Source organism: Trachurus trachurus (genome assembly GCF_905171665.1).
Source record: "Trachurus trachurus genome assembly, chromosome: 9".
Classification (NCBI taxonomy): domain Eukaryota; kingdom Metazoa; phylum Chordata; class Actinopteri; order Carangiformes; family Carangidae; genus Trachurus; species Trachurus trachurus.
Window position 1 is genome coordinate 17,135,363 of NC_139895.1, and position 16,384 is coordinate 17,151,746.

At 41.5% G+C, this 16,384-nt stretch overlaps 1 protein-coding gene across 5 annotated transcripts in view; it reads left to right on the plus strand.

The window, feature by feature from the left end:
• The window catches only part of dmxl1 (Dmx like 1), a 54,183-nt gene extending 37,799 nt beyond the window's left edge, over positions 1–16,384 (plus strand). For 4 of the 5 annotated variants that reach the window (XM_083979395.1, XM_083979394.1, XM_083979397.1 and 1 more), the window contains exons 39-51: positions 20–221; positions 732–849; positions 1,271–1,333; positions 3,080–3,166; positions 4,422–4,540; positions 5,022–5,169; positions 8,571–8,631; positions 9,010–9,137; positions 9,755–9,832; positions 10,041–10,132; positions 10,298–10,350; positions 10,799–11,016; positions 12,473–16,384. In XM_083979395.1, coding sequence (XP_083835521.1) covers positions 20–221; positions 732–849; positions 1,271–1,333; positions 3,080–3,166; positions 4,422–4,540; positions 5,022–5,169; positions 8,571–8,631; positions 9,010–9,137; positions 9,755–9,832; positions 10,041–10,132; positions 10,298–10,350; positions 10,799–11,016; positions 12,473–12,712 — 1,607 coding nt within the window. In that variant the 3' untranslated portion in view covers positions 12,713–16,384. The remainder of the gene's footprint in view (positions 1–19; positions 222–731; positions 850–1,270; positions 1,334–3,079; positions 3,167–4,421; positions 4,541–5,021; positions 5,170–8,570; positions 8,632–9,009; positions 9,138–9,754; positions 9,833–10,040; positions 10,133–10,297; positions 10,351–10,798; positions 11,017–12,472) is intronic. The other variant, XM_083979398.1, reaches the window with a different exon arrangement.

Genomic DNA, 16,384 nt, shown 5'->3' on the forward strand with positions numbered 1-16,384 from the left:
GCGCCTCTGTTTAATGCAGATCTGCCTGTGGGCTCTCCTCTGTGTCACGCTGTGCTGAAGACGCTGCAGCGCTGGGAGCAGTTGCTGCAGAAAAGACTGGAGATCTTTGGGGGCCCGCCCTCCAAATATATCTCCACACACCCCCAGGATGAAGCGGCCACACCTGGCCCCGCCCTGCTCAGGCACAAGGCTCTGTTTGAACCGTCCAACACCCCGTTTAGGTAACACCATGAGCTGAAGATCAGAACCACAAGTTAAACAACATGTACTGTATGAGAATAGTTTTTTATTGAATTTGAAACGTGTTAGCCTTTGTGTGAGTTATCCTTTACAAGAATGCTTCCAGAGATTTTTAAACATCATGAATTAATGTTACATAACATGATGCTGAACTGTTGGTTACAGTTTGCCTCCAGTAACGGATGTAACTGCACAAGACATCCAGGCAAACCATCGATCCACAGTTGTATCCCTGCACAGACTGACCTCTGTAGATTTCCTCATGGCCTGTACATTATATATACTGTAGGGATTTACAGTTCTTGGAAGAGCAACGTTGTGCTTTTGCATTTGATGTGTCTTGCCTTAAGCAACAGATATGTAAAGTTTTCAGATCAGCACCACGTCAGGAATAATGTTTTTTAACGCATTTAGTTGTGCTTCAGTGAACTGATACAGCTGATTCAATGAGCATTATTGTTAATATGCAGGAGATGTGCTATTTTTTTCAGGACCAGCCACCATTCAGCGCTGCCAGTGAAACGTTTGTGGCAGTTTCTGGTCAAGCAGGAAGAAATACAGGAGACTTTCATTAGAAACATCTTCACCAAGAAACGCGATCTGAATGAGGTACACCACGGTTACACATTCCTACCAACTGCATGACCTCCCTCCATGTTGCACAGCTAGTACATGGTATTAATTGTCACCAAATAACACATTAACTAGTTTGTTAAAATCCACAACACATGTCTGTACCTCCCCCCCTCAGAGAAACTGCACCATTATTGCTTTTTACATCCTCGTTGGCGCCTTTGTGCTTTTTTTTTGTTCCGCATGCCAACCACATGTATTAGTACTGCCTCCAGTTGCATGACGATGCTTTTTAATTCTGTTCAAATTATTACACCCTGTTTGATTAACATCACAGTAATTCAATTTCTGTGTGTGTGTTTGCATGGTTCATCACTGGTTGTTGTATGTTGTGTATTTTTGTGTGTGTGTGTTTGGGTGTGTCTGCCACGTGCTGCTTCCCCCCCAATCATTAAAGTCGGTTGAGGACCAGACTGACAATATGAAATGTTCAGGGACGGACGAGACAGGAAACAACCAGGTACTGCTACTCTGGAAAGATTGTTGCTTATAGTATGTGAGTGGGCTGGATATCAAACCTCAGTACCTTCTGTAATTCTTTCTGGCAAAAACATTTTGACTTATTCTGTGATCAGATACTGACAGATTTTTAGTATTAGTTTTATCGTAAATTTTTATTGTGGCATCTTGTAGGAAGGCCACATATTATATGTATCTATGTTATGTAGAATAAAGTATTGCAGTGGCACTGATCTTAGATATGTCAAAAAAAAAAAAACTATTCAGCATTGCAAGGATAGATGATGGGAATTAACAATATTGGCAATTAAACATCTAACAAGTAAAACCATGCCATTTACTTGTTTTATTAGCATTATAATATTTGGATGACTTTGATCACAGTTGACAAAACCAGATATGGCTAGATTATTCAGGCAGTTAATGTTTCCAAGAACTAACCGGCACAAAATGGCATTGTTTTATCTTTTTTTTTTATTCATAAAAATGTGTGAAGTTGTCATGATTCAAATAACAGTACTTCTGATTTGACAAAGCATGTGAGTGAACAGTGTCATACTGCGCACATACCGTATGTCGTGAAAGAGTAGTGTGGGTGGTACAAAGAGTACCGTTGATTAGATACGGGAACACGCACATCATGTGACTGTACTTACTTTCTACAGCACAGTCCTCAATGGGACCTGTCATATATAATCAAAGAAACATGAAAACTGTCATCTTGACAGAATTAATGTACACATATTGCCAAAGCCATGACCCACCCCCTCCCCCCTCTTCCTTAGTGTTTGATATTAATCTTACATTTAACAGTCTAAATATTCATGTGAATGTGGACCATAAATCTTGAATTATACTGTACACTGATGCTTCAGAGAGGTTTTCTAATCTTCTGTCTCTCACTGTGCAAGCTGCCATGTTATAGCTACTCCATTTGGCTCGGTGTTAATTAGCCCAGTCTCTCAGAGGACGAGCTATGAAGCTGAATAGCTTCTGATTAATGGGCCCAACACTGTCGCAGTGAATCTGCGTCCCACAGGGATTATGTGCGCTGCAAAAATGGCAAACCACCATATTTAGATTTCTGCAAGTGAAGTTTTCATTTATTCCATCTGACAGAAAGAGACATGGTCTTTTCCCCTTGAATAAATGCCGTAGACTTTAATTCAATCTTATGTTGTAAGGGTGCCTGTCTCATGTTGAGTAATTTTGGCATCAAAATGTAACATATAATATGCAGAGCTACAATACAGCATACTGCATACATTCCATACGACCCATATAGTGCAGTGTGTGCTTGTGCTCATTGCTCAAGGGTTCTTGTGCTCATCCTGTTTAACAGCACCACACCAGTTACTGTAGGCTGGCTATTGTGGTTAACAGCATAGCCTAATGCACCTCACATGTCCTCTCATAACTCAAGGCAAGACAAACACATTAACAGAGTGCATAGTCGGTGTGGGAAACAGAAAGCAAGCCCAGACTGACACTTCCTTTTTTATATATTTTTATTTTTAGCTTTTTGCAGCATATAATTTGACAGTTTATGTATGAACTCCTCACATGGATCTTGTCAGGTCATTGGCTCTGTAGCATGAAGGGAAATGTACTGGAAGTTATTGCTGTTTGTATTTGTATGCAGGGTATGTTTACCAATGTTTCGGCTGTAATTATTGAATCCCCATCTATGGTGATTTATTTATGTGTGTGTGTGTCTGTGTGTGCATGTATTTGCTCCTCTGTGCAGTCTGAGTCAGATATGGCCTGCCCTGGAGGAAAGGCACGCATCATCCACAAGGAATCTGACATCATCACAGCCTTTGCCATCAACAAGGTACAACTCTTTTACACTGATGTAACTGAACTGCACACTTTACCTTGAGAAAAGCACACGTGACTTCATAAGGGTATCAATCTGTATGTGATTCAATTGGTATTATCTTGGTATTGAAACTATTTTTGTTTTTTCTAAGTGACTGGGAAAACATAAGTATACAGACATATATACATATATACAAACAGACGGAAATGTTCAAATCAATTGTATCTGTTATAAAACTGCAAACAAAAAACTGTGCTACAAAAAAAAATGTGTTAAAGTCGAAACTACTTTAAGATTCATGCAACCGTCTGTGGGATTGGATTCATCAAACATTCACTGGCACACAAACTAGCTGTGAATCTCGCCTTCAGAGTTTATATTAACAGCGGGGGTCATCTTCGGTGACAGTGACAAACTCACCACGACTAATTACCCATCTCAGCAGTCTCCCTGCAAGCTCGTAGTCTGGTTTTAGCATTCTTTCGGTTTATTTTCTTGGTTTTAGCAGCTAAAGCGACAGATATTCGCCACAGGACTTGGAGGAGACCAAATACAAAGCTAAAAGGAGACGAGTATTGGACTGACAGATTGCTAGAAATACTAAATAATGTTAATGTTGCTCAGTGCCTTTATAACTTTATACAGTTATAATATGTTGGGTCCCAAAGGCGATACCACTATTATTAGTTTTAGCCTGGGTGTGCATAATAACTGGACTTTCTAGTGTTGTAAAACTGTTTTGCCACTAACCAAGGAAAACTGAAATTTGCATAAATAAAAAAAACAAAACCAATTCAAGTCGCAGCGTCATTTTCACAAAAACACCTTCAAATTCGAAGCACACAATTCAAATTCAGAGCAAATGTGAAATTCCTCTGACAAGTGGCACCACAGCTAAACTACTTTGTACCCCCTTTGATGTTTTTAAGCCTGTCTTTTCTTTGTTTGATATTGAAAGAAGTTTAATACTGTGATACTCTGGCTTGAATGCAGCTATTTATTTAAAGGAGAAGCAGCGTTACTAGCCTCTTCTCAACAATGATCAAAGGAGGGTGCACTTCAGGTCATCATTTAAGAGAAAGAGCTGTATAGTTTTGGGACCTTAGGCAAAATAGAGTTCAATAAAAACATCTCTTGCTCTTGTGGTTCGTCTAACTTTTCCAATTTTGCACATAGATTAAATCACCCAAATTTTCCAATTTCCCCCCTACACCTATCCTCTTTGTCACCCACCTCTCCCTTTTTTCTGTCTCGGTCTGTCTCCCAGGCAAATCGTAATTGTTTAGTCATGGCCTCTACCCATGACATTCAGGAGCTGGATGTGTCATCCATCTTGGCCACACAGATCTTAACTTGGATCGATGATGATGAGGCTGAGGCCAAAGGGTAAGAGGGCAATCTGTGTCTGTGTGTGTTTCTGTGTGTGTGTCAGCAGCTGAGTTCATGCAGAGTAACATCGTCTCACCTTTTCACCTCCATACCAATAGAGCTAAATAGGCTACGGGCACTGGAGAGAGTTAATGGGTCAGTAAGGGCTGTGTAGGTGGTATATATGCATCTGCATTGTTGGTGTGTGTGCGCGCATGGTGCAGCATAATATGCGTATGAGATATTATCATAGAATCTCAGAAGAAGGACACGCTCTGTTGGTGTTTGTTCTTATTCTTATTGAAGTTAACACACCGTTACAAACAAGGCAGTACGGTCTGAATTACCGCATCTTTTCCCGTCTCGGGATGATTAATCTCTTTATGTGAAATCTTCATTATGTGCATCCTGCCAGCTTTCTCAACTAAACAGCTCTAGTTTTGTAAAAAGTACATTACATTGTCATGAAATTTCATGCCAAATACTACTCTATCTGCAGTGTTGGAGGTGATGACTTCCTGGTTGTCCACGCACGAGACGACTTCGCTGCACTCCATGGCACCACACCTTACACCCACAGTTGCCCTGGCACACCCATCAACATGCCGTGGCTGGGAGGCCTGCAGACCGGCAGGGGTGCATCTGTGGTGAGTTCTCAACATATGTACAGTGTATCAATGATATGCACAGGGACAGGGTTAAAGACCATAGCAACTTACTTTATATTGTAGAGAAGATGACAGAGGCAGTAAAGATATTTTTGCTGAAACGTGGTGTGTAACCTGCAGCACCCTCAATCATAATATCTAAGCCATCTTATTTTTTGATTTTAGTTGTTAAACGTCAAGGTGTGTTTTCAAAACATGGCTATGGCCTTTTGAACAGAATATATTGGAAACTCCTAAAGTGGATCTAGTTAGATTTTGCACAAATGTCCAATTGGATGAACAGATTAGATTTTGAAGGTCAAAGGTCAAGGCCACTGTGACCTCACAAAACATGCTTTTGGCCTCTTGAATGTGATGTCTCAAAACTTTATCCAGATTTGACATAAACATGTACTTGGGTGATACAATTTTGGTAGTTAAAGAGGAACTATGCAAGTCCCGTCGCTTTTCCTCTGTTTTGCTAACCCTCCGCCTGGCCATGTGCATTTGTTTACAACGAAGCCAGCGAAATGGTGTTATATAACATACAATGTTATGACGTGTATCTTTGTGTAGTCTTAACATAAACTGTCACAGACAAAAGATTGCGGGTAACGGAGCGTGTTTGTGTCACGGTGCCGCAGAGACAAGAGCTGGGACACTAGGGAGGCAGCGAAGTACTACACTGATGTTGCAAGGTTGGATTTCAGCCATGAGATGCCAGGTGGAAGGCAGAGAGCCTTCATTCTCACTCGTAACAAGTCACAAGTCATGTATTTACTCTGGAGCTTTTTTTTTAGGGTAAAAATGTAGCATAGCCACGGGAAAAATCCTGCATAGTTTATCTTTATAGGTCAACATTCAAGATCATAGTGACCTCATGATGTTGTGAATGGCACACATCAGGAGTGCCAAGAGAGAATTTCATAACATCTGGTCTTCTGGCTCTAAAACTGCTCACATTTGTTTCATAAGCCGTGTTTCCACTGCAGGAGTTCCTGGTAAAGGGAGGGGGTAGGAACTTCTACAGGAACCGTCCTCTCACTCGGCCCTCTCAGTGGTCGTGTTTCCACTGCAGAGTAGGACCCCGCGGCGACGTCATGAGTTTCGATCGCCGCTTAATCGCTGTGCTACAGTTTCGACCGTGACGTCACCCAGGCAGGTCACAAGCACATGCACAAAAATCATAACAACAACGAAGAAGGATGGAAGGAGCTGAGGCGGTAGCCGCGTTTCTGGTTTGTGTGTTTGTGCACATGGCGGCTGATTGTAATCCTGCTTGAGTTTTTTTTTTTTTTTTTTTTTTTTTTTTTTACTTTTCACGGCATTGTTTTGTGGCGTGATGGATCCCCAGCGTGTCGAGGTGCGCTGATATTTTCATTTCGCCGCAATGACTCAAACCCCCTCTGAATCTCCTCGGTGCTGTAGACTGCAATCAATGTCTGCACCTCACCGTCGGTCCATTTGTGTACATCTTCCTGCTGTTTTCTTGTTGTTTACAGCGGTGTCTGCTAGGCTAATGCTCCCCTTCTGCTCCCCCTTTTAAAAATGCCGGTTGTTTTGGTGCTTTCTGGTAGCGTCAGAGCCTGCTCTAGCTTTAGCCAATCAGCGCCGGGTTAACCTCGAGCCCCACCCAGGAGCTTTTCAGGGCCGAACGGAGTACCTACCCTGGAGTAGGTACTCCGTTGGCCCCTGTAAAAGTTCCTGTAAATGGCCCTGTGGGGGAGGTTCCTGCAGTGGAAACACGCACCAACGGGGCTGGCCCCGTAAAATTACCCCGAAGTTCCTGCAGTGGAAACACGGCTATAGTAGATAAAATGACTTAAATTGATCCTTCATCTTTGTCCAGGGCCCAGTGTGCCAAACCCAACATGGCTATTAGCATTAGCTCCCATCACTGAATTACAAAGGAACTAAGATATTGTTGACTGCTGCAGCTTGAGGGCCCAACTCTCTTTTTTTGTGGTGTTTTTATAGAAAAGTCTATAAAAGCTGTTTTTCTAACACAGAGGAACTTGGCATCCGCAGTGGGGAGGGAGACGGATTTGGTTCTGGTGATGGCGGTGTCTCTCAATGGAGAAGTAATGAGTCATGTTTGTTGATGTTAACCAGTTTGCTTAATGATCTCAATATGCAGATTGAACAGTGAGACCCACTAATTCTTTTCCCAACCAGACCTTCAGTTTGCCAGTCGGTCAGTTTTGGCGCACACTCCTTGTCTGAGTCTGGGTCTGACTCTCGTCTTTGCAGCTTTCAGACCTGTTGACGGCTTTCACTTTAACCTGAGCTGACTGCAGTGCAATGAATGTGAGGGCTGCAGCAGGACACTGTTAAAAACATCTCCCCTTGGATAGGTTTGCTTCATGGTTAACGTCAGTCATCAGCCTCTCCTACTAGCAGCCGAGCAGGTAGGAGGTCCCATTAGGGAGATGTCAGTGCCTAAAGGGGGTTTCAAGTTGTGTCGTTGATACGGACCAGTGTCGGCCATCTCTGGGGGCCCCCGTCTAGCTCGGCCCCCTAGGCCTGCCCTGTTGCAACGCCTCTGGTCACATCCTGGCAGAAGTCTCAGTTCAAGCACGACATCCAAGATCTTAATGCACCATCTGTTGATTCCTGCTCAATAACTTCTCTCTGTGTTACGACCAGCTTTGCTCTAGTGCTGTATAAACAGAAGGTTTATACAGCCTCTTCTCCACGGTCACCTGGGATGTCAGACACCAATTTTGTTGTCACTTCACTTTAAAGTTGTTAATGAGACTCTCCTCACATTATAGGAGCCTAAAATCTTGTATTCCCTCTCAGGAGTTGACATTAAAAAAAAAAGAAACTGGCAGCTACTCCTACACAAATAATCAGCCTAGTGTTAGCTTTAAGTCTTCACAGTGTCTTAATTATTGTGTCTCAATGTCTCAAAATTACCATGAAAGCTGCATGAACAATAAAAACACATGTACTGTAGCACAAGAGTAGATAAGAATTAAAGTTTTATTTCAATGTCTTTTCATAATCATTCAGTGCTTGGAAACAGTTAGCAGCAGCATTCTCTGATAAATTATGTAATTGATGGGAAAATGAATTTTTGATTGTCTGTAATCAAGGCTTAAACGGCAAATTAAACTTCACTGCCACAGCTGAGTGTCGTGCATTACAGGTGCCAAATGTTGCACGAGCGTTGTCAGAGCATCAGTTGAACAGATGGATAAAAACCAACCTAACAGGGGTTTCCATCTCTGCCCTTTGGAACTGTCCAGTATTGTGTAACTGTACTGTTACAACTGCAGTGTACTGTACTTATCCCTGTTGTAAAAGTAAATCGCTGTTGGACATAATGAAGTCCTGCATCGTCTGTTAACATTTTGCTGAAAATCTTCCTTTCCTCCTCTTCACTTTGCTTCTCCCAGATGATCAAGAGAAACATCAATAATGTGAGAAGAATGACCTCACATCCCACACTGCCGTACTGTAAGTACAACTCTAATGTCTGTCACTGGATTAGAGGAGTATTTGCCTCTTAAAGGTGCTATCATCTTATTTCTCATGCTTAAAAAGAGCCTGCAGGGGATGATTGCGTCACCCGAAAAAGGTTCTCATTTTATTCTCCTATGCAGAATCTCAGCAAGTGGCTGTGAGGTTATTTCTGCAGGTCCCAGTGCTGCTGTTGATTTAGAAAAGGCTGCACGAATATAACCTTGCAGTTTGCAAATTGAAAGTACAAATTGTTCAAATAATTCCCAGCCGCTCTTTAAAGGTGTCACAGTTATTGACATGTGTTTGTGTAATAAACGGCTTCTTTCATCAAATAGAAAAACATGTTTTGTTTTGTTTTTTCTTGCATTACAGACCTGACAGGAGCTCAGGATGGGAGCGTGAGGATGTTCGAGTGGGGTCACTCCCAGCAGATCATCTGCTTCAGAAGCCCAGGCAACTCCAGAGTCACCAGGATCCGATTCAACCACCAAGGAAACAAGGTCACAAAGACACACACACACACACACACACTCCTACTATAGGGACAAGGAAATTGAACTCTTTGAAACAGTTAACTTCCCCTATACAGATGTCAAACTATTCTTAGCTTTGCAGCACGACTGCATTGTGATGTGAGCCTGTCAGACTCAGCAACATTTTCACACTCCCTCTCACAACTTCACCAACCACAGAGGGGAGTTTGGCTTCAGCACACATTGTTCCTCAGCTGAGTGATTCAACTACTCTGAACTCAGGCACTCGCCTCAAGCTAATAACTTCCTCAGATGGGGCCTCTCCTGGGCCAGTACCATCTCATCTGCCTGTTCTGGTCAAAAGAGTGAAATCAGCTTTCTTTTTTTAACACAAAACTTGACAAGACAGGACATGCAGGGGTCTTGATTTTTAGTTGTGTAATAGGCGCTTGGACTAATGAGGCTGTTTTGGAACATAATTTGAGCACGGTCCAAATCACCTGGAGGGAACGATGGTTTCCTGCTGTGTGCAAATACAAGATAAGAGTAACAGTACTGTCGATATGTTTTTGTTTGTCTGATGTAAAAAGTCTAACTCGATTCCAACAAAGTCTCACATGTGCTCTCTGAATGTTTTTGTGTAGTTCGGTATCGTTGACGCCGATGGAGCTCTGAGCCTCTGGCAGACCAACACAAGTGGGACTGCGCCCAAACCATTCCTGGTAAGAAAGTCCAGAACCAATTAATTTGCAACCTGTTCTTTTTCCAGCATGTTTTTTTTCCTTCTACTTCTTCTTCTTTTATCTGTCCAGTCCACCTTAGTGTCCTACCTCTCATTTTCTTCCTGTCATTCTCATTTTTGTAAACTCTCCTCCTGCTCCTCTATTACTGTCACAATCACTGACCGTTGTCTGTGTTGCTCTCTGCCAGACGTTGCAGTGCCACAACAAGACAGCTCATGACTTTGTCTTCGTGGGCTCCTCCTCCCTCATCGCCACTGCAGGTCTTTCAACAGACAACAGGTACCAGAGACGTCCTGCAGTTAAATCCAGTGCCACGGACTTATAATTAAAATACTCTAGTCATTTCCATATAAATTCACTCTGCTCTGGCCGACAGGAATAATGATGTTTGTTTAAAATGTTGAGTGAATGAATGGTTATTTGGTTATTTTTCACTCCACACAGGAACGTGTGTTTGTGGGACACTCTGGTGACTCCTGCTAACAGCCTTGTACACGGTAAGACGTGCATTTCTTTTCTGCAACAGGGAATAAGCTGATTCTAGTGGAAACGGTAAAGCAATTTTAGCAATCTTCTAGTTGCTGAAGTTATATTTTAGGAAAAATTAAGCAATCCAGCCATTCAAATGTGTGTACCGGTATATGTTCATATTGCGCTAATCATCTATATTATTAAACTGAATTATACTTAGATTGTGGACGGCTGGTGAGACAGAGAAATTAACAATATTGAAAGATGCACTGATTGGCAGTTGCGCCACTGATTTAACATTACAGTAGAGTCAGTGCATAGTCTTCCACTTCCTCTTCTCCTTACTCATCTGTCCCCCCCCCCCCCCCCCCCCACACACACACACACACACACACACACACACACACACTATTCTCAGTGCATCTACTCAACCTTGTCCTTTTGACTCTGACTTTTCCATTTCGTCCTCATCAGCTTTCTGCTGCCATGAGTCGGGTGCTACGGTGCTGGCGATGGCCCCCAGGCAGCAGCTGCTTATCACAGGTGGGAGGAAGGGCTGGATCAGCGTCCTGGAGCTTCCCCACAAGCACCAGCGCCAGAGCTTCCAGGCCCACGACTCCCCCGTTAAAGCCATAGCGGTCGACCCGATCGAGGACTGTTTTATCAGCGGATCAGCTGAGGGCAACATCAAGGTATTCTCAAATTAAATAACACAATCAAAACATTTCCACTCAATATATTCCCATTTCTGAGAGGTATACTCCACACACGTGCTCAGGGAATTTGATGTATTGGATTGTTTTTAGATTGTAAAAACGTGCATTATAGGTACTGTTTTCCAGGGTGTGAGGTGAGCAGACGCTTTGCTCTGTTAGAGAATCTCCCTGAGAATTTTCTCTTCACTTTAAAGAGAGTCATTAATTTCTTATGAGACCTTCAGAGGGAACGGCAACAAAAAAAAAAACTTGGAATACTGAATCCGTTTTGATCATTTACTCTGCACAAAAGTTCCCTGACAGAACGGTCCTGCAGGGCATCTGGCACCCAGGTGCAAATGTTTCTGCCACTCTCGCACATTGACAATAAGATGACTGTTGACTTTATCCACGGAGACAAGTGACCCCAATCGAAAACCAATGTCACACTTATGATTAACCACCTGGGCTGGACAACGGTGTGAAGGATGGAGACGAAAGTGTAAGGTGAAAGCGGGGTGATATGGGGAGGGAAGGGAGGGAAGGGGAGTTGGTGTATTGGCTGTTTTGAGCTAATATATTTCAAGACGCAGCAGGTCTTTCATCTTTTTGACTTGAATATGTTGGCACAGATCACACAGCTGTCACTCCAAGGATGAAGCCACTGTGTCCCGCAGATGTAGAGAGAGGGGGGGGGTCGATGGTGCAGTGCACATCTGCTTGAAATTCAAATGACTTTCATTCTGGATGATTGCTCGCAAAAACCTCCAAAGTCGCGTATAATGTTCTCATCTGAAGTCATTACTTGTATATTGGCAGATTTGTAAATTCAATATGGGGAGTGCTGCAAATTTATAAGCTTTTAAAAAGTTTGATTAGAGTCATGGAACTGGGAGATTAACTTAAATATACAGACTTAAGTCAATGAAATACCTTATCAAATAATAAAGCTCCCAGGCTGGGAATAAGACTCAAAACAATTCAAGTTGCTCAGAGCTAATCATGGTTCTCAGTGGACACACATTTTGTCTTAACAATTTCCTGTCTGCCAGTCTGAGGCGAATCAACTTCTAGGATAAGAGAGCTGTTGTTCTATATTTTTCTCACTGTCAACAAATGATGCAAAGAGACCAAAACCAGCCCCGCAAGAGTCTGTCTACTTTAATATCATCTCTGCTCCATCTGCGTCTCTCAGTCCTGACAACGCATTTCTACTGGAGATTTAAACCTTTAAAAACAAGATCATAAATACATTCTCTAAGAAGTCAGAAGTGAAAAGTCAGAGGATTAGCAGATTTTTTGTTTTTACAGTTCATCCTGAAGGAGAATTCATCCATGTGGAATTATCTTAAATCAAACTGCCCCCATTATAGGAATATGGATGAATGAGTCAATGATCTTTTTTCGTTTCTAAGCGGTAATGTTTTTCACATCTTCCCCTCAACTTCCCCAGGTGTGGAGTTTGGCCACGCAGAGTCTCCTCTACGCCTTTCCAAACGAACACGCCCGCCAGTCGCTGTTCAGGAACCTGGGCACGGGCGTCATGCAGATCGAGGTGGGACCGCCCAACCACATCTTCTCCTGCGGCGCCGACGGAACCATGAAGATGAGGGTCCTACCAAACCGCTTCAGCGTCGTCAACCACAACAACAACCACGGCAACCTCAAGAACGACGTGAACTTCTTCATATAGACGGGAAAAGTATGGCGTTTAAAACAAACTGAGCTGCGTAATATGAAGTGCATTTTAGGGAGGAACAATGTTTCTAACACTATTGTGGAAAGAACCATGATACCTGATGGAACAGCTGGCTGACGTTGGTTCATTTTGGGACCATGATGAAAAAATGATGTCAAGTATTATAATCCAGTTTAAAGGAAGAGTAGCTTTCATGACAAAGCAAGATGAAGTATACATAGGATTTCCAGACTTTCACAGATTGAGAGCGAGTTGTCTGATTCAGGGCCGCCGGAGAGAGTGACCATGCAGTGAAATGATGTCACCTGGTCCCGCTTTGCGTGGGACACGAGCACCAAACTTGGCATCAAAGCCGAACAAGCACAGGAGCCTCTACAAATGTTTTAAACGTTTGTGGAAGCTAACGTGGGCACATTGAAAAAACGCAGCTGGAGATTCTCCAAAAAAAAAAAAAAAACTACCATCTCAGTGTCTGCTGAAGAGCACATGGAGAGCCTCCTAGTTTTTCGTTTTCCTTGTTTTCCTTTTTTCTTTTTGCACAGGAAGTGAAGCTGCAGAAGGAGCAGGAGTGAGAAGAGACTGTGAAGAGTCTAAAGCTGCAACGTTGTTCTACTTAGTACAGTATCACCTTCTCTATAGTCCATGTTAGTGAAGCAGTCACCACAGCGGAGGCTCCCCTGGTGATAAAACAAGACTGTGTGTGCAGCGCGACGTGCAGATATACGTGATCCCTTTTAGGGGTTTTGAACGTCTGGAGACTGTACAACACCATCAGACCTGCTCAGCACAGCGCAGTGAGGCCAGTTGACATGGTACAAAGCACATTCAAGGACTCCCGGCACATTCTCGGTGCCAGTATAAATATTTAAACACAAATGATGCCAGCTTGGTAATAAAAAGCAGTTTGTCACGTTCAAACCACGCTTTAGGAATTACAGGATATCACCTTCATATCACCATTATCCAGTGTCGTGTGGCTAAAGTCCTTTTGCAGCCCGACTCGGGCACAGGAAGGAGTAAACACAACATATCTCTGCAATTTTACAACAACCGTGTAACAATTTAGCAAATGTTATTTGCTTTCTGGCAGAGACGTGAGAGGAGATTGATGCCACTCATGTCTGTGTGTTAAATACAAGTCTGAAGTCAGCAGGTGTTTAGCTTTGCTTAGCTTAGCATAAGGTCCAGACACAGGAGGAGACAGCTAACTATACTCTGTCTGGCAATAACAATAAAACATTAAGATTATTTTTGCCAGATTATTGCTGGATTCTTCCATGTTATAATCAGTATTTCGGGGGTAAAACATTAAAGTTTTCATTCATAAGAAACAGGTGTGAATTTATACTTAGTTGTAATAAACCGAGCTGATGTTCATTCGGTCTCCCCCAGGCTCATCAGATATCGACTCGAGAATATAACGTTGCCATGGTTTCAGTGAGATGCTGTGGGCTCCAAGTTGAGTTTTTTGTTTGTTTTTTTATTTTTTCCTCCTATACATGTTTTACATTTTGAAAATTAAAAGGGAGGTCAAATTTAACAGTAGCAGTTCCTGTTTACTGCCTACCATTGGAAATACTTACAATTATAATGAAATCACTTTGACACGGGAGAAAAGTTAAAAACTCGAATTTTGTACCCAATTTCTTGCACATTAAAGGCTTTAAAGTGGATTTATCTTAATTTGCTTCCAAGCTGCTCATCAGATTGTAAGCAACCCAAACTACAGTAACCAACCTCTGTGATTTAACCACTCAGTTAAAGAAAAACTAACCCAAGCCTCTCATTGAACAGCTACACACCACGAGTGCATCAATCTTCTCAGAAAGTGAATATTTTCCAAAATCAAGTCAAAATTTGTGACCCAAGTTCTTATGTGTGTCAGAACCCAGTGTTTTCCTAACTTTAAAGGAGTTCTTGAATGCACCGTTTCTCTTTCTCTATTTTGCACATAAAGATTAAGCTAAGCTATATAGAGAGTAAATCAATATAATAACAGGGCTGGATGACAATATAGCAGTCCAAGCATCTGGTCGTAGGATTACAATATATGGTACAATATGTTTTTATCCTGGCCTAGATTTAATCAATGGTATTATTATGATTATAATTAAGTGTCCTTAATCTCTAAGAATTTACTTCTGCTATGCTGGCCCAGTACTAGTACTGTTGGTCCCAATACTATTGATTATTACTGATGTTGAGTTGCACAAAGTAGCTTTAATTTAAGGCCCTCGTTGGTATGGGACACCATGAGTAATACCTTCTCTGGCTGCGATCTGTTATTTGAAATGTTGACTATTAATCTTAAAAACATGTAGCAGAAAACTTTGCTGTTGACAATGGAAAAGGGGTCGGGGGTGCGGGGCAGTAAACAAGTTTTAACGGATATCTTACTTTGTTGTGGAAATGTTTTTATTCCAATAACGATGCACTTCCCTTTCATCTACTGCCAGCTTTAATTTTCCATATGGACCATGATTGGAAACTGCCTTGGAAACAATATATTGTTTGCCTTGTAGTAATCTTAATTTATATTTGCAGACTTGCTATCTGCTTTGCTATTCAGTTTCTTTGTAACACTGACAGTAATTACCTTAACTTTTTGTTATCATTCAGATTCTTTTTTTTTTTTTTTTTTTTTATATCATGCAAATTCAGCACATTGCCTTCAGTACATGCTTGGAAACTGTAATCTTAGCTTGGTGGAGCTGCACTGTAATATAGCAGTGAAGTGTGAAGGAGGATATTATCCATTCAGATAACTACCCACAGAACCTTGTTGTGCTGCTGTAGAGGAACAAATGTACAATAGCTTTGATTTCAGGGAGGATAAACTGAGGAAAACCTTTTAGATGAAGCAGCTTTATTGCAGTTGTGTATATACATAGATTCATAAGCTTCTCATAATAACTACATAATAATAAGTAGTCGTAGATAAACAGCGGGTAATGACAAAAGCCACTTTATGAAGAATCGTATTCTGTACAAATACAGGTATATTTATGAAACATGTTCATATTTAGGAAGATAGAATCATTGATCAAAAGGCAGATGTAATCTTATTTCCTGTTTCTTTTCTTTCTTTCTTTTCCTTTTGTGAGCTTGAACAACCACACTGCAAGATTTTTTTTTTTTCCCCACAAATCATAAGTGGTTGGAAAATGTAAGTGTACTCCTGCAGCGACTGGAGATAAAACTACATTTTATCAAAGCTAGAAAACAATGTACTGAGACAAAACCTGGAGAATAAAATACATTTTACCAAAACTCCTGATTTTTCCCCTCATTCAGCTTTATGAAAAAAAAAGACCCAAGTCATCGCATTCAATGCTGATTTCTTCCTCTTTCCTCTCTTCTTGCAAATGTGAATTGATCAGATAATTCTAATTTTATAATGAAGATAATGTGTAAATCTATGTATTATACAGAAAATGTTATCAATGTAATAAAAAAAAACTATTTAACATGAGCAGATGTTTTGTAATTTTGAACACAGGTGATGTTTGGTCACATCAGTGCATTTCTGCAGTTCACAATTGTATCAAGGGAAATACGTATATGAACACACATTCATTCTATGCAAATTACTTACAATATAACAGTCTACAGTGTATTTTTATTAATGTCACACTCAGTCAATGATACGGTCATCTCACTGGATGT